This window comes from Coloeus monedula, assembly GCF_965178545.1.
Source record: "Coloeus monedula genome assembly, chromosome: 6".
Taxonomy (NCBI): Eukaryota; Metazoa; Chordata; class Aves; order Passeriformes; family Corvidae; genus Coloeus; species Coloeus monedula.
Window position 1 is genome coordinate 50,387,667 of NC_138786.1, and position 25,869 is coordinate 50,413,535.

At 41.1% G+C, this 25,869-nt stretch overlaps 1 protein-coding gene across 2 annotated transcripts in view; it reads right to left on the minus strand.

Moving 5' to 3' along the window:
* SYNE3 (spectrin repeat containing nuclear envelope family member 3) overlaps window positions 1–25,869 on the minus strand; it is a 65,446-nt gene that overhangs the window by 19,401 nt on the left and 20,176 nt on the right. For both annotated transcript variants that reach the window (XM_082284257.1, XM_082284256.1), the window contains exons 2-17: window positions 24,261–24,418; window positions 21,096–21,268; window positions 20,358–20,667; window positions 15,170–15,331; window positions 14,116–14,460; window positions 12,806–12,942; window positions 10,751–10,898; window positions 9,820–10,002; window positions 9,423–9,566; window positions 8,316–8,450; window positions 7,213–7,374; window positions 6,329–6,492; window positions 5,306–5,432; window positions 4,978–5,133; window positions 4,198–4,347; window positions 2,928–2,966 (exon numbers count right to left, since the gene is read on the minus strand). In XM_082284257.1, the coding sequence (XP_082140383.1) occupies window positions 2,928–2,966; window positions 4,198–4,347; window positions 4,978–5,133; window positions 5,306–5,432; window positions 6,329–6,492; window positions 7,213–7,374; window positions 8,316–8,450; window positions 9,423–9,566; window positions 9,820–10,002; window positions 10,751–10,898; window positions 12,806–12,942; window positions 14,116–14,460; window positions 15,170–15,331; window positions 20,358–20,667; window positions 21,096–21,268; window positions 24,261–24,404 (2,679 nt within the window). In that variant the 5' untranslated portion in view covers window positions 24,405–24,418. The remainder of the gene's footprint in view (window positions 1–2,927; window positions 2,967–4,197; window positions 4,348–4,977; window positions 5,134–5,305; window positions 5,433–6,328; window positions 6,493–7,212; window positions 7,375–8,315; window positions 8,451–9,422; window positions 9,567–9,819; window positions 10,003–10,750; window positions 10,899–12,805; window positions 12,943–14,115; window positions 14,461–15,169; window positions 15,332–20,357; window positions 20,668–21,095; window positions 21,269–24,260; window positions 24,419–25,869) is intronic.

The following is a 25,869-nucleotide window of genomic DNA, read 5'->3' on the forward strand; positions in this document are numbered from 1 at the left end:
TTGTTTGTACAAACAATAAAGCCTGATTGTTTGTTTAGCAAGGAAGTGTAATTACTCTGAGCACTTGAGAAAATAAATCAAACAGCGCTACCTAGACCTGTAAATAATGAGGCTTCGACTTCGTATTTACGCTAAGAATACTCATGGAATATTTTCAGGTAGCTGGGAGCCAACCTTTGAAAGTAACATTTATCATACTTATTATTGAGCACTTGCTTGATTATGTTCTTGAGTGTGCTAGGTACCCTGCAGAAATATCCCTCTACATTGGCTGTCACTGGCACCTGCTAAAAATTTGCTGCAGCCAGTGCAATTTCCTGCAACTGTTTTTTGTTAATCAACAAGAAGTCGCTCACATCACAATCATTAGGCTGTTCTGCTCCTAAGGGCACCAAGTGGCAGGGGCATGTCCTCAGCAATGGACGAATGACCAGAAAAAAAAGCACATTCCTGTGAATGGAGCAGGCTCTATTCTGCCCAGCATTTGGCCATGTAGGCTAGAAATGGAATAAAATCAGAAGGCAATGGAATGAGAATGGTTGCAGCTGGACCTTCCCCTTCTCCATGCTGATCTGCTGCTGCTGCAAAATATTCACAGCTCAAACAGGACAGACAAGGAGAGTCACTAGGCACCTTGTGCTGCAAAAAGCAGAGATCAGTCCAAAAATACCTCAACTTCTGCAACTTCTGCTGATTTTGTGTGACTCAAGAGCATGAAGGAGCTGACAAATCAGAGATAACCTGATCCTATTTTATGCAAACTCACTGGTTGTTGCAAGCACAGTGATGCAGCCATTTGCATTTCCTGCAGATCCTAACTCCTGAGATCAGCTGATCTCTTCAAGGTAGTTGGCTTCCTTTACCACAGCTTTGAAAAGATATTCATGCATACAAAAATATTTTGCTTAATCTTTCTTTCATTTCTAGCCACATTTTATGTGTTAAATCTGAATTTAAAGTAAACTGCATAGACTAGAATTCTGCAGTTGGCCTGGTTTTCCTCTTTTCTTAGTCCAAACAGTGATACACCCAAAAGGGATAAACATCATTTTCTGGCTCCCTTAAGTGGTGCTCAAAAATCTTGTGGCAACACTGGCTTACATCCTGATAAAACCTGAATGAAAAAAAAAGACACTGCTGCTTACAGCACTTGGATTCTTGTTGTAGAGATACTGTTTAAACAGAGAATGAAAGCCCTGAGGTCAGCGAAATCTCACTGAAGTGAGCAGGGTGTAAATTACAGCAACATCTGTACTGGCTGAAGGGAAACTGCAAATCACTTGTTAGTGCAATGGGAGCCATTTCCCTCATGCTTATGAGGTATTTCAGTTCTTCATTCCTTTCCACCCTGAGCTGTTTCTCTTTGTTTGTGTTCAGTAGCTATTAAAAACTCACAGAGTGAGGTTTTTTTTGTGCTCTTGCTGTAGGCCTAATTGACAAATGTTTGCTGCGTGCCGTTATGTTAAGCCAGTATCTTTGAAAATTAACTGAAGACTTTAGTCTAATTTGGAGAATTTAAGGGTGAATAAATACCATGTACCCCAAGGCAGGTGAGGCAGATGAATTAAAAATGGCATCTAACTGTAGTGGAGACATGCTTATGCCTAAAGCTTTTGGGCTTTTTTTCCCTACAAACAACTTGACCCAACCAAACAACATGAAACCAGAGACTGCCTTGGACAATCTTCTGGAATATCCCTTTGAGCCTCTTCTAGGGAAAAGCAGCACTACTAAATGTTTGGCTGCCTCTACACCAAGTATTAAAATGTCATGCTGTTTTTCCAGCCTTAAAAATTCTGGTGACCTTACTGGATGAAACAATTAATGCTGAGCCAGACAGGCAAGAACAGAAAGTCTTTGGGGGTTTTCAGGAAGGCTGAACTGCAGCCAAAACTATTGAGAAAAGTGTGAAAACTGTCTTAAAATTGGTCAGTGTTTTTCTGGGTATAAATACTGGAGCTGCTACTCCACATATGAGTTTTAGAGGAATATCTCATCAGAATGAGGAAAGCCTTGATTTCTGGCCATGCTTGAAGTACACTGTACTGCCCCCTTTAAATATTGGTCTCTTGTACAGAGGTGTTGCAACAGGAGAAATCAAGGGTTTGATTTATCTTAAAATGACTATGTGATTATGATCCTGCAACACATTATTCATCCAGTCTCTTTTGTGTTGGGCAAATAAAGCCTTATTCTGTTCCTTCTCAAAACAAATGGAAAGTGAGACGACACTACAAAGTAGAAGAGCGTCTATAAACAAAGCAAATTGCGACAGAAAAATTTGCTGGCTTTGTGAAAATAGGATCAGAAGTGCTGCTTGGTTTAATAAGAAACTGTCAGTATTTTGTTTTCTTTTAGCTTCTCCTTATCATCTCCTATACTGCTTCTGTTTCTTATGTCATCACTTCAAAAAGAAAATCCATCACAGGAGGAATTCTGCTGCTTAGAATAAGGATTTAGTCTAATAACATTAGACAAATCTCTTGACTTTCTCTGGCTTTCTGCATCAGAAAGAAGATGGGCTGATTGATCCAAAGCACTTTTTTTCAGAAGTGTCTAAAGAATTAGAAGTCTCATTGTCAAAATTATTGTAGGCACTTAACCACTAAATCCTTTACAGAGATATTCTGGCTCTTCCTTAGTCTCTTTTGAAAAATTAATTAAGTTTATATAGCATGTAGATATATAAAAACTGAGTTCCCCTCCTCTCCCAGGAGATGGATATTTAGCTTCTAGAGATACAGTAAGCCTAGCTCAAGAGTAAAAACTATCTAATATTTTTCCTTTTAAAAATCTGGAGAAAATCAACAACTTCCTTAAGAGTGGCTCTTAATATGCAAATTAATTTCAAGAATCTTTAGAAAAGTTTAAAATAATCTTCTGCAAAATGTCTGGTCAAACATTTTAATAATAAGAAACTGTCATACCTTTCTGAATCTGTCTGGTTCCTCCAAAGATCCAGCACTCTGTTTAAAAGAAAAAAAAAATTAAAAAAAAAAAAAGGCATGAAGTTAATATCCCAGAGGAGCCTATAAATGAGTATTCACCACACAGGGGATGTCTCTTTCAATTCATGGTCACCTGGACAGAATGAACCAGCAGGAGATTTTTTTAATGAGCTTTTTAACAAACATTAGGCAGAAAGATGACATGTTTTTAGGTTCTTGACTGTTTGAATCAGATGAGTAGTTCTCCCAGCCGTAGCTTTGACTTTACTGACACCTATTGACTATATTAATGCCTACAGAAAGTTTTGGTTAACAAAGCATGAGTCATTACAATCAATGGCAAACATAGAAATATGCTCTTTATTAACAGCAGTCATGCTTACCTTCCATGCATTTTAAAAGATTCATGTTCTAAATAAGCTTTGGATTTCAAGTCAACATTTCCCAATACAGAAAATTTTAAAATGCCTCAAATTTTAGGTGTTCAAGTTCAGATACCTTTGAAAGCACTCGCATACAGAAAGTACCAAACGCAAACCTGCAAATTCTAGTCCTTTGATTATGGTATCTTGGAGTTGCTCAGATAACGTGAGTAGTTAAGCTAGAAAAATATTAATTAATAATTATATATGTTTATGCTAAGAACATGGGAAAAGCTTCAGCATGCCCTGGAATACTTTATATATAATGATGCCATCCTTAGCATGCCTTACATATAACAACCCAGTAACTTCTTTAATAATTTGGTTTTTGCATTAAAATGCCTCCCCTTTATTTCATTCCAAATCATTAGCCTATAAAGACAGTTTCAAAAGTGACTAGATCCTTCTGTGCACAGTTACTTTGAATCAGTTCAGTCACTGACTATTCTGTCCCACAGCAGGAGACACAAATAACGAACAGTGAACATATTCTTACTGCAGGAACAGTCAAAAAATAACTCTATGGAGAATGTTGTGCGGAGAAAGGGCAAAAACCATAAATCCATGTGCCCAGAACCAGGCATTTATCCAAACTATTCACACACACAAACACCTCTCAGTCCCCAGCTGCCTGCCTCTTTGCCAGTTGTTATTGGGGTTTGAACCTTCCATTTCAGGAAATATTTTGAGCATAGCTTACCAAGGGAAAAGCCCACAACTCTTCATTAAGCACACACACCTACACAGTTGGATTAAGCCCAGCAATGTGAAGCAACCTGAGAGCAATGGCAGAGCTCAGCAGCTGGGGACTGTGTGTTGTCACCTACCGGAGAACTCATGGACTCTCTCAGTTTAGATTTGTAGAGCATCCATCGGTAGCGCAGGTCCTCCAGCTCCTCAGAGTTACCAATGACAGGATGAAGATGAAGGAGGTCCTCAAAGAGACGCTGACCATCAGGCACATGAGACTGCAGCTCCTACAGGCAAAGACAAGGGTCAGCAGCAACTCAGGATTCAGGAAGGCCCCACTTTTTAAATTAGCATTTGAAATAACAGTGGTTATGGAATAGCACATTTATTTTTGATACTGCTTTTCTGGCTTGAAAGGATATAAAACTCACCTGCAGGACTTCTATAGCCTTAGATATTTCTGCATTTAATTTCTAACAGCATCCAATGCCACAGCATTTGGCTATACGCAACAGGAAGAGTGAGACCAAATACCAGACACTGATTTTAATCAGCTTCTTTTAATGAATACCTTTGCCATACCATACTGGAAATGTCCAGCCCAACAACTAGATGCCAGGTGCTCCCTTCCCTTCTACCACTCTGGCTCTGGGCTTCTTAGTAGAAAGGATGAAGTTTGTCCTAAATTCCTGAGCTTCAGCTACTCTAGAGTCTCCTAAAGCAAAGAGCATAGTGTTTGAATTTTTTGTCTGTTTGTTCTTTGGGGATTTTTTTTTTGTTTTTTTGGGGTGGTGGGATATTGGTTAATTGGTGGAGTGGGTTTGGGTTTTATTGTTGCTGTTTGGGTTTTTTTTAATTCGGAAAGAATTTGCACTTATTGCAGTATTAGTATCTCCATTCACCCCCTGAAAACTAACCTCAAGTTTGCTCTGGTGTGCCTTAATTTCCTCTGTGGAAGATGGAGTCCCAGCAAGAACTTTGGTCAGTTTGGCATTTTCTCCTTGTAGCCACTCTTCAAAGTCATGTAGGAGCTTCAAGTGGCTGCTTGTACTTTGCCCTTCTCTCATCTTCTCCTGGGACAGAGAACAGGGACAAAAAAGCTCTTACTGTTATGTCAGATGTTTCCTCTGAAGGCCTGATTGCAAGATCTTAACCTCCAACTTTGTAACCTGCAATATCAGATGAAGGCAATGAAATTGTTCTTGTGAAGCTGATATGAAGGCAGACACAGAGTTCCCATCTCACCTGCTTATGGTTGGGCTCTACATCAAAAAGGCGGAAAGCAGGTCTAGACATCCATCTGCTGTCCACAAATGTTCTTTTCTTCTTCTTATCAGCCACTGGTCTATTTAACTGCCACTTTTTGAGGAGGCTTGAAAACACAAAACCAGAGACATCAGTGCAGCAGACATCCACATTTTGACTGGGTCTGTGGGGGACAGCACTGGGGAAACAGCACTATTGTTGTTATTATTATATTATTATTATTACTACTAATAACACTATTATTATTAAAGTTATTCCCAACTGGAATGTCTCAAAGCTGCACCAGGACTCTAGTTCTAACATTTCTAAGTATTTTGTTTTCTTTTATTTAGGGGAATAAAAATATTACCTTGGCAATATACCTTCCTTTCTGGTTCCAGGAGGCAGTACAATCAAGCCTTCCTTGATTTTGTAATTTAATTTTTGTGCCTATTCTGACACTATGTATGAATACAATCATATATGCAGCACATCATTAAATATTAATACAGACTGGCAAATATGAGCAGCATTCGACATTACACAGCAGAGGCAAAATAAATTAAGTCTTCATTCCCTAGCTAAAGAGAAGATTTTTAGCTCTGCTTATACTTTTGCAGGTTTGCAAAAGGCAGAAATCCCACTGCAGATATACCCTCCTTGGAGGCATCTCCAAGGAGAACAGGAAGGTGAGACAGAACAGCACAAGTCACCCAGTCTATGCCAAATTTCTTCTGACAAAAACTGGCAGTACAAGAGTGAGCCAGGTCATAAGACACTGCCTGCTCCAACATGAGGTAAAGTAAGATTGACAGGCATTGGTGCAGAGTCTTAAAAAGGTTTTCTTGAAAATAATGATTTTCAGCTTATAAACAATTAAATAAAATCCCATCTTGCTTCTAGCATTGTGGTATGGCTGTTCACTTTCACAGCACAGAGCATAAAGCCTCAAATGTGTCTGTTCTTATTGCAGTAAAAGACTCCCCTTGAAGGGACATGAGGAAGACCTACATGAACACTTACCCAGTTGCCATCTCCTTCAGTGATTTCCATGACTCCTTCAGCTGATCCAGCTCTGCCTGGACATGGGCAGTCTCTTCTGGAGAAGAATTCTCCATGACCAGCTGGCCATGAGCTTCCACAAGGTGCAGTTGGATCTCCTTATCTGGAAACTCAGCTAGCCATCTCTGAAATGCACAGCCCTTACAATTACTCCTAGGTATCCTGGGTAAAGCAGAGGCTATGTCAGACTGAAGGCCATGCTCAGTCCAGGACTATGCTGGTTCTGTTGGCACTAGCTAGAACATACCTAGCAGGAAAAAAATAGGCTGTGGATTCTTCCAAAGAGCCAACATAGGTCAAAGAGCTGATGGCAAAACTTAAAGGGTGCAAGCTGTCAATGTACCTCCTTCTGTAGCCTTCCCATGAAAGATTTTGGTCTCCCATAGGAAGGCAACAGCTGCCAGCTGAAGTAACCTACAGGATGAATTTAGCATGCAAAGTACTGCTACCCAGGGAAAAGCTGGCAGCTTTGGAACAGCTCAGTTCAACAGAGTGTAAGGCTAGCTAACATGGCAGGAATCTTCAATGTATTGATGAGTATAGACAGGCAAAGGCAGGTATTGTCCAGACAGATCACCCTGACAGGAACAGACCACCTATCCCTGGATAACACTTAATCCATCTCAACTTCTTAGTCATTTTTCACCATTCTAGTCTGTTACGTGGCCCCACATCCCACAACACAGGGCAAAGCAGCAAGGCAACAGCAACCAACAGTTATTGAAGGAGAAACACACCATCATTACTCTCCCAAATCAGGAAATTCTCACTAGAAACCCCCACTCTTAAAGCCTGAATGCTGCAAAGTAAATAATTAACATCTTAAACTAAGATGCTTTTCCCACCTCCAGGTCTTCCAGCCTGCCCTCAGTGTTCTGCTCTCCATCAGCATCCTGGTAGGAGTCAATCTTCTCCCTGGTTACTGAGATCCACTGCTGGAGGTCAGACAGTTTGTCATTATATGCCCAATGCTTCTGAACGTGGTCTTCACTCTGCTGTATCATCATCTACAAATGACAAAAATATGTCAGCAACTAAAGACAGACAAAAAGCACTTTCTTTACTGGATGGGTACAGAACCTCATGGGCAGAAAGGAAAAAAGCAGCTGTTAATGAGAGACAAAAAACCTATCCTTTTAGCATCAGCGATGTGGAAAACACCTGCAAGCTTCTGCAGGCCTGTATTCAACCACACGGGGGGGTATTAAGAACTAGAACAGCTCCCTTTCTTAGCTGAAAGGGAATAGAGAATACACATCTTGGGCTTTTGTACCCCAGTCAATATCAAATACATCTTACGCTCCCTGAATCAGAAAAGATTGTACAGACTTGTTTGGCAAAAGTCCAGTTCAGTGATAAACGAGATGATTGAGATTGAAACTAGAATTCCACAGTGCATGTTCAGGTAACACTTTAACACACAGTTTTATAGTGAACTGCATAACTAAAGTAATTTTATGAGCTCTTCTTCTGAGATTGCTTTGGAGGTCATTTTATAGGTATGTTTGCAAGCTACAAAATGCCTCAGGACAAAACAAGTATTTATGCAAATGCAGCACTTTTCTCTCATTAACTTGTAGGACCCAAAGCCATGAAAACCCCAGACACTTTGGTACAAAACCCCTATCCAGTAATCTGTGAAGTGCAAGCACGACCATGATAATATGAGTTCTTTTGGTCAGAAATCTCAGGCCCACTCCAGAAATTGTTTATATAGACATAAAATCTGTGTGGATGGTATTCCATCACCAAGGGAAATCACATCAGAGATAACCAGTGAATCCTGGAAGAGTTATCAAAGTCATAAGAATTCAGTGCATTCTTCCCCTGAAATGAAAATATCTGTCACTCAAAGCATGTAATGTCATATGCCCAAAGATTTTTAAAAATATTTTTAAATAGAGGCAACTGACAACTCCCCAGGCAACTAAAAACTTTGTTATGTTACCTCCAGTGATCTCTTCAGGGCCTGAGAGTCAGATGAAAGTTGGTTCATTTCATGCCTGTGTGTGGTATTTGACTGAACAAGCTTCTCTACCTCCTCCATGTGAATTGCAAGCTCTGCCAAGTCATCTTGGATCATCTGCAGATGAAAAGACAGATTCTGTATGGGTAGTGTGCTAGGTATGGCATGGATTTTCAGAAAACATACACCAAAGGTAGCTTCATTTGACAGTGTGAGGACAAAAAGTCCCAGCAACAATCACTGTCATTAAGAAAGTGAATTGTTTCGATGCCTGGGAGAAAATGTTTCTTAAAAAAATGGTTGGATGTACTTTACCTGCTACTGGGAGATAACAAAGACAAGTTGAGATAAGCTCAGATAAACTGAGAGGTGCCAAAGGAGCCATAGTATAACCAGCTAAATACTGCAAAGAACTGTGGTGAAAATATCCCTGTGGTCACCAGGATGAAGTGGCACAGTTCAGCTGAACCATCATAGCTCACGGCAGCAGTCACATTCCCTCTCCCTTCTCCTCCTGCTCTTCTCTCCCCTCTCCCAGGTATGTAATCCCACTGCATGCCTTGAACAGGCTCTACTGCATGTTGGACTCTTTGCTGAACCAGTTCAAAACATTAACCAAATAAATTATCATCTTTTCTGTTCATTTTTTTTTCTTATCTTGGCCAGCTGAATCACCCTGTGGAGTATATCTAGCATGTGTCAAAGCTAAGTGACAAGGTAAAGAGCAGAAAGAGAAGGATACAAAAGGAAGGGGAACTCTGCTGGAGGCAGTTAGATTGGTTCAGGTTATTTGCGCAGTTTCACTCCCAGTGGGAAGTGTCAAGATACATTTTCTTTGCAATTAAACTAGCCCAAGAAGGAGGTACCACCAAGAGCTTCCAGCTGCTTCTTCCTTCCCTCAAGCTCAGTTTGCCAGTGCTTCATCTGCATTGCTTTAATTTCATTCACTCATCCTATAAACTGGACCAAATGAAATTATCTAACACACAATTGAGAGGAAAGGTACTGAATTCCCAATGCTAATAAAATATGAACAAACAGGATCACAGTTAGCTGAGGATAACAGGGCCAAACAATACTGTAATGTACCTGGAGTCTCTGGAGTTGTGTCTTTTTACCCAAGAGATCAGGCCGTGGCTCCTTCTCTAGATCTAATTTGGCTTTGATGGCAGATAATTTCTTCTGCAGTGGTGCAAAACCAGCATCAAAGTTCTTATGTTGCAATATCAAATTCTAGATGGAGAAATATGAAAACAGGTCCAGCATTCAAGATATATCCTGTGGCATTATCTTTTGTCAATACCGACTTCATATTCAGAGCAAACACTGAGCTACACTATGCAACAGACCACAAATTTATTTGAATGTATGATCAGCCTAGAGAAAGGGATTAGTACTGAATTTATATATATAAAAACTGCCTTAGTAAAGACTTGATCTTTGTCTTTATCACAGGCAAAGTCAGTACAAGGGTTTTGTAGCTCACCTGGAGTTTGCTCTTGCTCTGCAGCAGACTTTTGTGTAGAACTTCTCTCTCCTTTGAAGCTTCAGCTGCTTCTTGAAGGAAAGACTCTGCTTGTTCCTCACCAAGGACATTGTTTAGCAAATCTTTCTTCAGCTGTAACATCATCAACATCTCTTTGAACTGGGAGCTTTCAGCTAGAGCAGCCTAAAGGAAGAAAGTTCTTCCAGTGAAATCATACCAAAGAAAATAATCATATAAACATATTATTCTCACACAAATTACACAAACAAAGCAGTATGACAAATTCAGGTAAAAACAGCATGCTGGGCCAACAAGGGGTAACAGAAGGTACCTGGACAGTGCCCAGTTAAAGGAAAAATCTTCCTAATAATGTTAGAGGCACCAGGGCTGCATCCATTTTGTGAACAGAAATACAGGTAAGCTGTACTATGGAAAGAGCTGTCTGTGCAGAGGAGAGGCCTAAACAACCAACAGAAAGGACAGCTTGAATGCTCATCCTGAGGATAAATTCCATCCCTGTTCACAGACACATTTATTCTGGAGATCACAGGGATGAAAAAGTAACAAACACACTTTGCTGGGCACATGCATAAATCATGCATTTTAATCCCACGTCTACATCACTACAAAATTCTTTAACAGAGTCCACAGATTTCCCATCCAGGGAGATCTGGGTTAATGCTAAACAATATTATCATTATTGTTAAAGATATCTAACATTTTAATGCAGCCTACTCAGCTGACAACTCCAGTTAACCAAATGGGGGGCAGAAAGTAAGACAATGTGCTAAAGCTGGAGCTAAGTAAAGACCTCCATCCCTAGTGTGGGTTTTCCTGCCACACTGGCAGGACCTTCCAGCTGCTGCTGCCTGGCAGCTGTCTGCAGGCTTGGTCAAACCCACATTTCTGAAATTAGTAACAGCTTTGCTACCTCGATGTGAGCCAGTTCTGGCTCCGGAGTCTCCAGGAGCATCTGGACCGATGGCTTCCACTGTTCAAAACTTTGCAGGGGATTTTGGAAGATTCTCTTCAGTTGGGTTTCTGTATCAGTGCTCATTTTAGAAGTCTTGCCTCTCACACTGTAAGGATAAAGTGACAACCAAGAGAAGGATTATGAAGAAATCCAAGTCCAAACATTCTATTCTTCAAGGAACAAATTAACACAATACTCGGTGTAAATCATGTACAACACAAAAGCCTGTTTGCCTGTCTGAGCCTGGTGTTGCATACCATCAGCTGCTCTGTCAGTCAGAGACATCTGAAAAAACTTTATTTAGATGCTGTAGGACACATTTGTCTGTTGTATCAGGAACTACTTTGCTTTTCTAGTAGCCAGAAGTCTCCCTTTGTATACGATCCTTCTTGGCTGCTGTCACCAGTGTGATTTAACAAATCATATTATTGGAGCAGTCTCACTGACTGATGGGAAGAACAAGCCAAGAGTGTCTAGAATGTAACTGCAGTTGCCTGTAAAAAACAAGGCTTTGTTTCTTTAAAAAATTACATTAAAAAGTCTTTGATAACCTTATGTTAGCACAAAAAGTGAAAAAAACATTTTTATTTCAGATATAATTATTTTAAATTTTGCAGAACCACTTGAATTTATATTAGTACATACAGGTGATTCTGATAAAAGCTTTCTATTTATGTATATGTATCCACATACATACACAGCTCTATTACTGGAAAAAAAAATTAAATCAGCAAACTTTCAATGAACATCCAGGCTTCTCTTAAAAAGACTTATCCCAAACACAGCCGAATGACAAGGCCCAGCAGTGACACACCCCATGCAGCTGCCTCCTGTTTTTCTCAGCTTGCCTGACCTTCCCAGTTTGCAGAATCCTGCCTGGTGTGGCAAAATGCAGCCCAAACTTTATGTTCATGGGGAACAGTATCTTGCAAACTCACAAGACAGGCAGATGAGAAGAATGCCAATCAGGATCAAATACTGCCTTTCAAGAGAAACAGAAGCAACAATCTTACCTGTGTCACTGGGCCGTGACGGAGCTAAACAAAGGCAAGTTTGCAGAGGCCAAAAGCTCTGCAAATAGAAAGTTCTGACTTTACATGTCCTCTGCCATTTGCTCTGCTGCCCCTGCCAGGCTCAGTGTGAAGCTGCCAGACTTCCCAAAGCAGCTTTGGAGAGAAGCTTGGCAAAGGAGCAGCTACCATTTCCTACTCAGAGGCAAGTCCCCTGCTTTCTTTGCTCCTCTTTCAACATTGTTTACTTGCTAGTTTTTAAACTGAAATCCTTTCCCAAAATGACCTATAACCCTTCCACCAGGACAGCATACTGAGCACAGAGGGTAATAAGCTGGGATACAGGAAAAGAACTGACCTTCTTTTTTCCCCTTAAAAAAATGATCCTTTCTTCTAGTTTGCAAAATTTGCTGCAGCTTCTTTACTTCCTGATTCCAGGCAGCCTGGAAACGGAAACACTGAAGTCTGGGGAGAGGCTAAACTTTCAGAGTTTCCAAACCAAGGCAAGTTGAAAACAGGAACATGCATAGAAGCTGCCAGGAGAAGGGGAATAGTCTGCCAAGTAATTGCTAAGGCTGGTGAGTCATTGCAACAAACTCAACAAGGGAGGGCCATAATTCTTCTGAACCGTTTACTACTACAGCTCCTGTCCTGATTTTCTAGTTGCTGGCATGAAAGGCAAGCAAAATACATAAATTATTATTATAAAATGCTAATAAGATCAAATTAGCTGCCAACAATCTAATTTTCTTCAAACCATACACAACATTAATGATGTAAGATCATTGCTTGAAAATGACCAGGAGCCTCCAGCTCCTAGCAAATGGCTAAAATTACAGCTTCACTGGAACATGGAGGCGGATGTAATTAGCAAAAGCTTTTTTTTCTACTCATCACTTACAACTGGACAGCATATCACTTTTTTCTTAGGCCCCTGACAATCCCTTCAGTGTCTGACAGAAGATTCCCCCCACCAGCCCACCACAATCAGACTTTCCAGTACCTTTGATACTGGTGTATTGCAGAGACAACACTCTCAGTGTGTGGCTGGACATCTTGGGAAAACCGTAGCAGTTCCTTAAGCTGGGCCTTCAGCCTCTCAATCTTTGACTCTTCTGCAGCCAGAGCTGCTTTGGTTGCCTTAATTATAGAAATAATGAACAGATCACTCCTTATGTAGCATCTGGCACACAAAATGAAGAAGTAAGGCTGTGTCTCAGGGTATGCACAAATCCCCTTTGGGATTTTTTTTTGGCTTTTTTCCTGGTTATAAGGAATATGGTCTTTGCTAAGACAGAAAACATTCTCACGAACAGTTTTGTTCCAGCAGGCTCTCTCTCCTCCCCTCACACTGCCCAGCCTTTGCATCTGATCTGCAGTGTTCACTGTTTGAACAGAGTTTGAATCACAAACAGGCACAGTTTCAGTTCAGTGATTGCAGTACATAACATGAGCTGCACTTTTGGAGCAGTCTTAACGGCATCTGTTTGCATGAACAGATCTTTCTCAGAGACTCACATATAGAGAATGTTAATTCTAGGGTGACTCAGGGAAACAAAACCAACTAAAACCCATGCAAATGTAGCTGGATTGAACTAGTCTAAATTTTTTGGATCCTTTTTGCATATACTTTTCCCAGTTAGTCCTGCACAGTTCTAGACATACAAACAGTAATGACAGGCATTTTGAGAACAGATAATAAATGTAAAACCAGCCCTCGAGAGGAAATGAGTAGCAAAGATTCTTATCTATTTTATGTGTGATGAATTTTTTGCACTCATTTTTGCAGCAGATTGGTTTTGGTGTAAATACTGGATTGTTACAATCTTGGGACTTCTTAGTACTGATGATGTGTCTGTTAGTAAAGGAAGAGAGGTACCTACCTTACAGAGACAAGGGATACAATATAGCAATGGTCTTACCAAATTCCTCAGAAATATGTGTACTTGTGTCTGTGTATGCACTTGTGTCTGTGTATTTATATATACAGTGAGGCATTAGTTTCCTGCGTCTTTTTAAGTGGAGCAAATTGTGTTGTTTGCTCTGTATTGTGCTCTTTTTGCATATGATCCCTTTGAACTCTAGACACAAACTCCAGCACATCCTCCAACCCTGCTCCTTCTGTGGAGCATAAGATGGAGGTTGGGGCAGTTGATTCCATTGCTGGCAGTCACATTTTCCTCAGTCTGTTTCACACACACTCATACTCTTTCCTTATCATCTTTAACCAATGGGACAGGCATCTGTTGATGTGACTATGCATGTTCAGTCTATGGCTGTACTTGATCCTCCACACAAAGGGTAACAACTTACATTGCATTTTCTCCACAGAGTTACAAACTCATCTTCAGTCTTTTCCCCTTCCCCAGGATCCAGGTCATTTTCTAGTCTCTGTAGATCTTTTCTCAGCTTCTGAATGTCTGCTTCTAATTGTCTGGCTTGAGACTCATAGGCACTTTCAGACTGTTGGATCTTGAGCAATCTCTCCTCCTCCTCACTGCTCAGCAGTTTCAACTTCTCCAAGGCTTTTCTTAGCTCTTCAAGTTCATCTTTCAATCTTGCAGCTCCAAGTGGAGAGGTATTCTGAATCACCTCTGCACACTGATTTTCAAGGTGCTTCCATTTCTTTCCACCACTCCTAATGTCTTTGGAAATTTCCTGCAAAAAGAAGTTAAATAAAGATTATCTGCAGGAATGGGAAGCTAGGGAAAAAGCTGAAAGCAGTAGGAAAAAAGACCACCTCTCCTGGTTGTATGTATTTTGGTTTTCACTTCTTATTTCAAAATATGTCTTTTTTCAAGTGACCAGAAGCCAGGGTTAGTCATTTGACTGCCTTCTGAATAATATTAATTGCCATTGATTCTGAAAATACTGGTTTTATTAATGCTAATCACCTGAGATCCCTGACAAAGAAAACAGAAGCTGCAGGCACTAGATAATAGTTGGGATCTCAGAGATTTTAAGCTAAACAGTTAAAGCAGTGGCACCAAAATAAAGGATATTGTTCTCAAAACTGGTATTTTCATCACCAGCTCTTAACTCTCAAAAACTGTGAACCTTCAGGGTCCATTTGGGTCATGTTTACCAAATCTGATTTATTTAAACAAGATTCTCGAAGAATCACATAATCGTTGGAGATCAGGCTTTAAGAAAAACAAACCAGACCAGTTTGTGACTCATACTGGAAGAACCATACATACAAACAGGACTTCATACAGATCTTCTGCCCTAGCCCATGCTAAAATCACCATCTATTTTGTACATGTAATTCTTTTCTCAAGTACACCCTTGTATAGTTTGAGCAACACATACAGGGATGAAATATACACAGTCCTAACTCCTTGTTAGAGTTATATTGTTCAAGGACCTTTAGTGCCTTTAGCTTGTCCTCTGCTGAAGACTTGGTTGCTTCTCCAATGCAGCAGTTTAATCTCTCTGTGACACCATTCAGCCACAATTGAAACTGGTTGACATTAGCGCTGTACTGCTCATGTTCCTTGGTTATCATTTCAAGCAGTTTCACTCTGTTCTGTAACAAGAGACATGAGAAATGGTGAGGACTGTGCTTATCTGACTCTTTTTCCTTTATATTATAACCCAGAATTTATAAACAAGACTCCCTTTTCATGAGCCCTGATAACACTTGGCCTCCACAGGAATTCAAAGTTTACCTTGAGAAACAGAACGCAAAAGTACACAAAGGCTTGTTCCTGTCTGGACTGTGCTGCAGGTTCTCAACGTCTAAGTCTCCAAGAACACAAACTGCAAGGCACTGTCAGGTGAATTTCTGACTTTCCAAACCTTCCTACTCTCTCATTAGGAAAAGAAAAGAAAAGAGATAGAAGTTTGGTTCTGGTTTTCACTTTGAGAGAAAAGCAGTTATGTTCCTCTTGTGGGTTAAAAATGAAGATGAGCACACCTTCCATATATCTCAAAATGAAAATAATGGAGAATGCACTAGAGGCATGAAAATTGTTTTAAATTGTTCATTATTTAAACAGACTGCGTGGAAAATGACCATCACCTGCAATTGTGTAGTCCAGGCACTTCCCTACTTAGCAGATCACTAACTATTCTGTGGTGGTATCACAGACTCTGGAAACAAATTCAAGCCAATGTAAAGCAGACTTCTTTTTCCAAGTTACTGCCTGTACACCCTATAAGTAACAATCCCTGAATTTACAGGGGCCTGCACATCCTGAGTTGCTCCCTGCTGATCCAGTCTGGCAGTCCTCACAAGTCAGAGTCACATTTGCTCAGATTAGCCTTGTTTTGCCAGCCCAAGTTTAGGCCTGTTTGATTTTGACGCAAATCACCTGCTCTGTTGTTTCACTAGTATAATATCCAACCGAAGTATTATTTTCTGCAAAACCAGACTGATTTTTTCTTGCCCTTCTCCAGCTGGCATGGAGAGCAGTTGAGGTACACCATGGTTACATTAGATAAAAAATAAATCATTCCTTGTTCAATCCATGCAGTGCTTGCAGCACGCTTGAAAGCACCCTTTGCTCTCACAGACAATGGGCCAAGTTTCATTCTGTGTAACACAGGACACACCACTGGCCTCTGAGCGGCTGCCCTCCAGGGCGAGTAGAGTGACAGCTGCAATGGTGGGTAGAGCTGAAAAGTGCTCTTTGCATTTCCCTTGTCTCTGTGAGGCTCTGGACAGGTCCCCACACCTGCCAACCTGGCTGAGGTGGCAGTGAGCCCTGTCCATTCTGTCAGCCTGTTCTCCAGCCAGGCCAGCAGGAGGGTGGCATAAGCATCAGTCACTCCAGGATCTCCCGTGTGCTGGGGTGGCAGTCCCTCTGGGACTTTGCCCTTCACCTTTGGGACAGGTTATCCCATGGTGCACTACAAAGCCACCATCCTGCAAGTGGCACACCACCAGTCTGTCTTCTCCACTGCCACTGCAGTTTCTGCTGACTTGTGCAATTCATGAGTGACTCCCCTAAAGTTAGTTAACTTGCTGTGGGACAAAAGAAGGACAGCTAAGGGACAATTGTTTCCCATGGAGGATGAAATGCTGCCCATATTAGAGCACAACCTTTAATAGCACCAGCCACATATGGCTTTGGATGAAACCAAAAGGTAGAATTATGACTGCCGACTTCTGTGGCCAAGATGCATCCAGCAGAACACTTCACTTGCTAAATTCCTATGTGTCAATTCTCAAATCTGCAGACGCTAAACAATTCATGCCTCGACCTCACGTCAGGGACCTGAAGAAAACAACCTTATAGCAGTGTAAAAGGGCCACACCAAAGTGAGCCAAGTCAGGCCAAACTTATTGACTCCACGGAATTAGATTAGTTTGTTTAACTGGCAGAAGCTCCGAAGGGCATAAATCAGAATAACAAAGCAGAGATGTTATTAAGCTCAAAAATCTTAGGCTGATATACAGGGGATTAAAAAGGAAGTCAACAACCTACCCTTGGCCAAGGCTATTCAGCTAAAACAAAGGAATCTGCAGTTTGGGTACACTGCTGGTCTGTGAGGTCAAGGGATAGATGCCATGGATCTGGACAGACTGTGCCAGTTGTCAGACAAAAGGCTTACAAAGAGCTGGCTGAGCCCTCTCCTCCACAAGAGGTTAAGCAGGAAAACTTTCCAATGATGAAAAGTAAGGTATCACTTGCTCCTGCTAGGTTAGCTGTTTGGGGAGCAGGACAGCGCGAAACTCAACATCCACATTCACTGGAGGAGACTGAAGCAAGGACATGGCCCTGGAAAGAGTGAGAGCACTGACAGGAAAAGAATGGGTTTGCCATGGGCTGCAGAGAAAGAGATGTGTCTGGGCAGAATATGCCCAGCCCTGGGTACTCAAGGAAGGTGGACAGAGGCTTAGGAAACCCTCTCCCCTAAGCTCCCTTCACAGTCAGTGAGGGCAAATGAGCCTCCTCTGGAAGGCAACCTAGAGCACGTAAAGGAAGTTCCTGCTTTAAATCCCTCTGCGGTGTCTCAAGGAGAGTACAGAAAGCTCCTGTAGGCCTTTCTGGTGTTTTTAGTTTTAGCCCTAGGGTAACTTAGCAAACTGTTGTAATTATCTAGGTTTCAGTTAACAGAGACATCATGGACTGAAATCAATTTGATGTGCTCAGAAGTATTTAAAATATTTCCTAAATATCAGCATACTGTATATCATAACTTTTCTTACCATCTTCAATCATCATTTATGCTAAAAGACACAACCATCTACCTCTGTGTATTTTTAATTTCCTGGACAAGGAAAGTATGTAGGAAATGGCTGCCACATCTAAAGATATTCCTGTTGATGTAATTAAAAAAAAGTATATGCTTTTAAAATTTGAGAATGTTAAAGACACATGTTAGCACTAAGAAAAAAAAACCCCTCCCACCATTTGCTCATACCAGAGAAGCAATATCACAGGCAAACCATTTAAGAAGCACTGTCCAAGAGCCTGCCTTCTGACAGAGCTGGACAACTGCACAGGATCTAAAAACGCTCTTCAAACACAAGTGTAATCTACAAACACCAGCGAGCCTCCTCTGCTCAGGCATTCAGCTGGCATCTGCAAGTCACATTTAGTCTGGCCTCTCATCATGTGAGGGGCCAGAGCAATCCCCTTACAACTTCTGTGTCTCTTTCATTCATTCCTCCTGCCCATTGGAAGAGGTGGCAGGGTTTCTCTAACTAGTGTTATACTTTCCAACACAATTCCCAAAGTGCCAGTAACATTGGCATTAGATAATAAACTCCTCATTTACTTCAGTTGCAAAATCCAAGGCTTTCCAACTCCCTTCTTTGTTCCATACCTCCAGAAAGAGGGATTTCTTAGCTGGATTCTCTCACTCAGTCTTTCTATTAAATGTGGTATTTATAACCAATGCCAAAGAAAAGCTTTTTCTACTGTCTCAGTTGGCTGGAAACATAAAGACATATTTCGTCTAACTAGTATGAGCCACTTCCTGATCTCATTTACACCAGCACATATCCAAGTCAGAGAAATCACACTATGTAAAATCAGTCTCAGAGAGGTCACATTCTGGCTTTGAGTATTCAAATTACTTGTTTGAAAGAACAGCTTTATTAAAATAACTAATGACTGTCTCTCACTTCAAAACCAAAGACAATTTTGGTGAGGACGGAGCAAATGATAATTTTAAATGCCAGTCTAGATAAACCCCTGAATTCCCAGGAACCTTCTTATTTGTATATCCAGATGCCTTGTAATCAAGATATCTACCTTTAAAAATAAATAATCAGTGTTGAGGCTCAAGTCTGCTGGTGGCTTCTCTGTGGCAGCTGCAGCTATGGAATTTCCAAATATACTCTAGGTTTTGGAGAGAAATTAGCAGTAGTTGTGTATTTATGGCTAGGAAAGTATCTGAACTACATGCTCACAAAAGACGTCAGTTAAGGAGGTTTTTTGTCATTTTTGGGGGTCAGGGTATTTTACTTCAAAAGAAAAAAGGTATCTATGGAGCAAGCAGGACAATGGCACAAGCATCCTAATGTTGTAGTTCTTCCATTGTGATCTGAAGTTAGCTTTGTACAATGGCACCAGAGAGGGAAAGCATCCATCACTGTCAGGCTCCAGTTCTGGACTGGTGTGGGAATTAGTAGAAGGCAGCATTGTAACAGAGGCAGACAGCAGAATCAAAGTAATGAAAATGATGTCTATTTGCACCACATAATTCCAGCCTATAAAATTCCTGGAAGTCACTATGAGCAAAAACTAGGTTTTAATTTCTGTAAGTTTGGTGTAGATGTGTCTATATATATATTTAAAATATCCCTTTGAGTATTTCTATTGATTTGGTCAGTAAGAAATTGAATTCTTCTGCCCACATGCAAATGTCTGCCCCTCAGCCATACCGCATTGTCTAATCCTGTCTTTACATGAGTTTTAGAAGTGAAATGTACGAGCATTTTCTGAAATCTTTACTCAGAAATAGGGTGAAAGGAAATCACTGGTACTGAAAGATGAAGCAGGATGCCTTACACCAGCCTAATCTAGCAACTGTTCAAGCTGGAAGATTAGTATTGGGCAAGAATTAGTATCTGTGTGCATGAAAATCTTTCAGACAGTGGAACTGGTCACTGAGCAAAGTGTTGGGCCAGAGCTGACTCCCCCCTCTGTGTTTCCCAGTTCTGCAGGCAGGGAGGGCAGCTCTGGGTCTCAACTAATGCTACTTCCTCCAGCAAGGCTGTATTCATGTAATATTCCCTGGCTCCTGGAATGGGTACTCTGCATCTGGTTATACATGAACCGCTAATGTGCTGAAAGATGAGGAACAATTCAAACTTTATATAGAGATGACCTAAAGCAATATTCCTTAGGTCACAGCAAGCAGCCTGCAGTTACTTTAAAACAACACACTATAAAGCATTGTGTAAGAGCATCCCAATTAACAGCTCATCTTGGGACTTGACAATTGTTTCAAACAGTCCAGTGACTGAAAGAACAGGTGTCCTCAGCTCTGTTTCCTTTTGCACTTCTACCAGGTAAGCCCCATCACTCAAGGAGCAAGTAGCAAACAATACCATAGATCAGAAGAATTTGAACACCTCCCACTCTTTATGAGTGTACCTGAGCTTCTTGTCTGATTCCTTCATATTCCACACTCATTTTCTTCTGAGCATCCTCATCAACGCTGGGATCACCTATCCTGCTGAACAATGAAGCAGCTTCATCCAGCAGCCTTTCCAGCAGGACTGACTGATTTAGGACATCATTCTGCAAAACCTGAGCATGGCCCAGCTGCCACTGCTTCTCCTTTAAGCCAAGCTGCAACTCAATGTCAGGCTCCAAGGTCACCCTCATATTGTGAATCCATGTGTAAAACTCATCTTGGGCTTTCAGGTACTCACTCCAGTGCAGCCAGACCCACTCAATGCGGCTGTTGGGGAGAGCAAGAGAGAAGAGTTAGATGAAATGATGATTGGAGCAGTGGAGACCAACAATCTCAAAAAGCCTTCAAAACAGTGCACAGGGTTCGCAGCCATTTTAAGCTGCTCTGACTTGACAGAGTCTGGATTCACTTCCCAAGTCCTCTCTGCTTTGGGGAGGAAATACTCTGTATAAGATCCCCGTGCCTGACCAAATTCATCATTCCAGACTATGAGGTGGGTGGGCCAGGTTGTGAAGGCAGAGCACTGAGGTCTCACTGATCCTCTCTCCCCACACAGTCCCCAAAACGCTCATGGGACTGGGATTAGCAGGGAATTGCTATCTACAATCCAGGCAGCAGAGAGAAGCAGGAAGCACTTTATGAAAGCACTGGAGGAAACAGCTGCCTCAACACAACCAAGAGTGTGTTTGTCTTACCTGTGACAATGAGTAATGTATATGGCTGTCTCTTCCCACAAGGCTTTAATGTCTTTTAGTTTAGAGAGTACCTCATGCTTCTTTTCCTCACCGATGCTGCGAAGAGCAGCATCTGCCTTCACAAGAACCAACTCCATTTTCAAGCTGCCTTCTGGTTCCAGTGCACGTATTTTCTATGAGAAAAACAAATGGTACTGAAAGCATAGAAAGAAAACAAGCATAACTGACAAAATGTAAACTTTGTTTTTACCCAGAAATCATGAACTCAGAATCACTTAGGTTGGAAAAGACCCTCACGATCATCGAGTCCAGTCATTAACCTGACACTATCATGGGATGGAAATGTTTCTATACAACACAGACAATTAACCCTTCCCATCTAACTCCCTGCTGCAGAGTTTCTCCTGAAAGGAAAATATGATGTTTTTTCAGACATGTTTACTTTTAAACATCCTAAAGGACTGAATTTAATTGCAAGCCACACAGCAGTTGAAAAACATTAAAGTTAGCTACAAAAAACCAGACCATCCTCTATGAAATGCCTGTGGCTGTGTTTCCATTGCTGTTATAAGGTTACAGCACTGTATTGCCACAGGCCAGCTGTTCTCCCCCACCTGCCAAAGCACAAAGAGGCAGTCTCCACAGGGTACACTGCAACCTCTCAATTTTAAGCTCTACTGTAAGAAATCATGAAGCATATTAAAAAGGCTTCCTAGCGCAAATAAAAGTTGGCTTAGAAAAGAAGCCAAGAGAAATTAACTAGTGGAATTTCCTGTCTGCTACCAAATTTTGCTTCAACCCTAAACTGCAAAGTTATGAATTGGTGAATATATGTATTTTACACAAATAGGAATGCCAGGAACTGATAGTTGAGTCATCTAATTTTAAGTATCCAGAGATGGAAAAAATCAGCAAAAGTTCTGTACAATGTAACAGATTAATTATGCCCCAATTCAGATGTCGGCTTTCAACATTACTTTATCCAAACTTCTGATACTATCAAATTAGCTTTTCTTACTGCTCTTCCATAAACTCCTAGCAAACTGCAGGCTTTCAAGCTTGAAGAAAAAGGCTTCTACAATGAAAACACCAAGATGATCAAAATTAGCAATTACTTTCAGTAAAATTAGGCCTATGGCATTTGTTAAAAAAAAATCATGTCAGTTATTGCAAAGGTGAGACAAATAAAAGGCCTTTGGATTTCCAGTCTCACATTCTGGGGAAACCCTGTTCTTTTGGCATGCAGGCAGCACACCTGCATGTGATGTACAAACAGGTGTTTGGACAAATTATTTCCTAAGAAAGGTGGGACTAATAGAATCCAGGGAAGCATGGCAAAGGCAAGAAAATACATGCCATAGCTATCATCCAACAGGAAACATGTAAGAGTAAAGCTGTATTCTGAGCCTGATATTTTTCCAGCAATTAGAAGCAAACAACAGCTGGAGAGAAAGCAGTGGCTGAACAGTCATTTTTCTTTTTCAAATCTGTTTTTTACATGATTTTTATCATTGGCTGACATTTTCATTAACAAATTAACAGAAAATAAACCACAGGAAGGAAGCATGAAAAAAACCTGGCAAGCCAGGTGCAAAAAAGGAACTGAAACTTGATCACTGGATTTGAAAACAGCCAATAGGTGAAGCAGTGAGCACATCATAAGGACATCCAAGCTGGAGACAGAAGCCAGGCCCAAAAGGAGGCAGGATGAAGCAGCAGGAGGCGGTTAAGATACACACAGGAAGAAAGATACTTGTTAATCTTTAGAATGATGAATTTCCAAAGTCTGAGTTGAAAGAATCTCTTAACATGACTTTTTGCCTGTTACAGACTTCCTCTAAAGCCCACAGAAGTAAATGGGCTTCAGTTCAGGCCATATCACATCACCACAAATCTCCAGACTTTAAAACTTGTTATCTCTGCCGTGAATGTTCCTCCTTTGCCAAACTACCACTCTTCTACTCGAGTTCCTGTGTTTCTTGCGTGTTTTTTGAGACTGCACATATCAAAGTTTCCCAGACAAAACAAAAGAGTGAAAATAATTTAAGGTCAGAAAAATAAAACTATAGACCAAGATACTTCAGGTTTTTATGACTGACATGCATGTCTAGCCACCATCCATCACTCCATGAACAGCCTCTGTATTATGCCAGAGGCAAAATCCATCCTCCAACAAACCCCAGTTAAGGAAAAAGGCTGAAGACATCACTGTAAACTACCTCATCATCCATATAAGCCTGCAACTTTTTTTGTTAAAACTTCAGAAGAGGCAGGCCAAATACAAGTAGACACACAAAAGGAGAGACTTTGGGGTAAATAACAATGGGAAAGATTTTTGCCATTTAAATTAAGGAACAGATTACTTGGAATTAAAGGTAATAAAAGTATAAAAATAGTTTTCAATATTAGTCACAGAAATATCACCACTCCCTCCAATCATGAATGGTACAAATGGGACAAACAGGAGTGTTTCCTTCTTTGAGATTACAAGACCTAGATAACATCTAATGAAACTGAAGTTAATGAATGTGAAATCACTGTAAGAGAGCAGGGACAATCTACAACAGGATCTCTGTGAGAAGAGTTATACAACAGATTAAGTAAAACCAGGAAAAAATGAGAACTTTAACCTTTTCATTAAACAGATCATAAAGGGGATCTGTAAACCCTCCTATCATCAGGGTTTATGGAAAAGGAAAAAGCTATTACTCTAGAACAGCTCATTACCAGGACACTGCAATCTTTCTCTATCAGTGCCAGAGTCCTGGAGGAAATGGAATGCTAACGTGATCTGATTCTCTTATACTGTGTGCTGCTTGTCTGCAAATTGCTATGGTAATTGCAAGCAGCAACCAAATTGTTCCAGGCTTGAAGAGTGTAAACATTTTAACCTGCCAAACCTGCTGCTAGTGTTCCAAATCAATCTGAACAGCTTGGAAGCCTGTGATATCAAATTCCCATCCTCTTTTTCTACATCTGTAAACATTTTACAGATGGAAAAATTAGAAAGAATACTGATGTGAACCCATCCACACAGGCCCAATCCTCCAACAAGCAGGGGCAGCTGACTATTTCCTAATGGAAAACTCTTGAGTTTACAGCAATAACTGCTGTAATAATGGCAGCAGTGAGAGCCACCTCTGAATTCCATCACTGTTCCCTTACCTCAGTCTCTCTCAGTCTGGCTTCTAGGGCAGATCGAGGTCCTTTGGTGTTGTCATTGATTCTCAGTCTCTCTTGGATGGCCTTCATCCAAGCTTCTGCATTCTCCACGCTACTGTCAAATTCATCCTGTAGCTGCTGAGTCATCTCATTGGAAGAAGCTGAAAAGATAGGAAACAGAGGTAAGCAGATTTTGGGTAAGACCTAAACAGAAATGAAAAGCAATATAAAGGAGCAAGGGAGAAAAGCTAAGGATATTGTGGCTTTCCTTTTGAACAATAATACCAAAACCTGCAGCATTGCTGTTCAGTTGTGCGCAGAGAACACATGCACAGCAGCTTTCCCAAATGAAAATATACCAGGAAACAAAAAGAAGGTGGAGAACTGTGGGAGGCTCCATTACAGTAAACATTCAATTCAAAGCTCTTAAATTAGGTTAATTTGGTGTTTGTGGTGTATTCCAGATTAGCTACACCAAACACAAACACTTCCTGTTTCTTCCCAGAGCCATGTCAATATAAAACGCTCCCAATGCCCTTCTGGGTTCATGTGCTGACACCAGATAATGAAGTATTTTGGCACATGCTTAACTTAGAGGTTTATAAACTGCTTTTGTAGAGGTGTTAAAGCTGCTGAGAGCTGGATCAGATGCTTAGGCCCTCAGTTAACCTCTGCATGGTCTCAGCAGAAGTTATCTGAATGCACATGCAGTGAGCCTGGGATACACAGACAACAGGAATTGGCCAGCAACTTCTGAGACAAACCACAAACAAGCCTTCATAGGGGAATATCAACACTGGTGGATGTCTTCTTTTGCCATCTCTTTTATTCCCTAACAGGCTCCAAGTTTTTAATTTTCCTCTCCCTCTCTCTTGTTGCCCATTCCCAATCAGCAAGAAGGTATGATGGTTGGTTGCTCTTTTGAGATCTGTTTAGAGCACAAGCTCTCCACTGCCCAGCCAGCCTCCTTTGTTCCTGTACAATAGAGCAGAGCCATCCTAGGCTCACCACTAGGACTGCTGGACTAAACTTGACTAATAAGGATGAGCCATAACAAAGCGCCCTGTAGGTCAGCTCCACTGAAGTGAACAGAACAAGAGCCACTGACATTCAATGGGTTTGGGTCACATCCTACAACTACTGCCAGCCAAGCAGCCAGTGTCTCGTGGAAAATAAAACATTCTTCCTCTTTGTTATTCACCACTGAAATATTTTTTCAGCACAAAGTTTGAGACTTAATTACTGAACCCAAGTTCATTGTGCAGAATTCAGTTCCACAGCAGCCCCAAAGTCCCACAAAACAATTCATGTGGAAGAAAGTGCTCAGTGCCAGAGGCAGAGCACGGCTCCTGGTGAAGCTGGACCAATGCTGTTTTGCAACCACCAGAGCTCTCAGCAGCTCCATCTTTTCAAGGGAGAGCCATCCTTCTGCTCACAAGCAGAAAGCTCCTCACCATCCTGCCAATGTTCCTTTCCATGAGGTAAAAGGATTCATGCAATATTAGAGGTCCTTCCCTGCAGCTCCCAGTGTATTTTCTTCCACATTAGACCAGATTAGACAAGATGTCCCCATTCACAACAGTCTGAATAGTTGCTTGCCAGCCATCAGCAG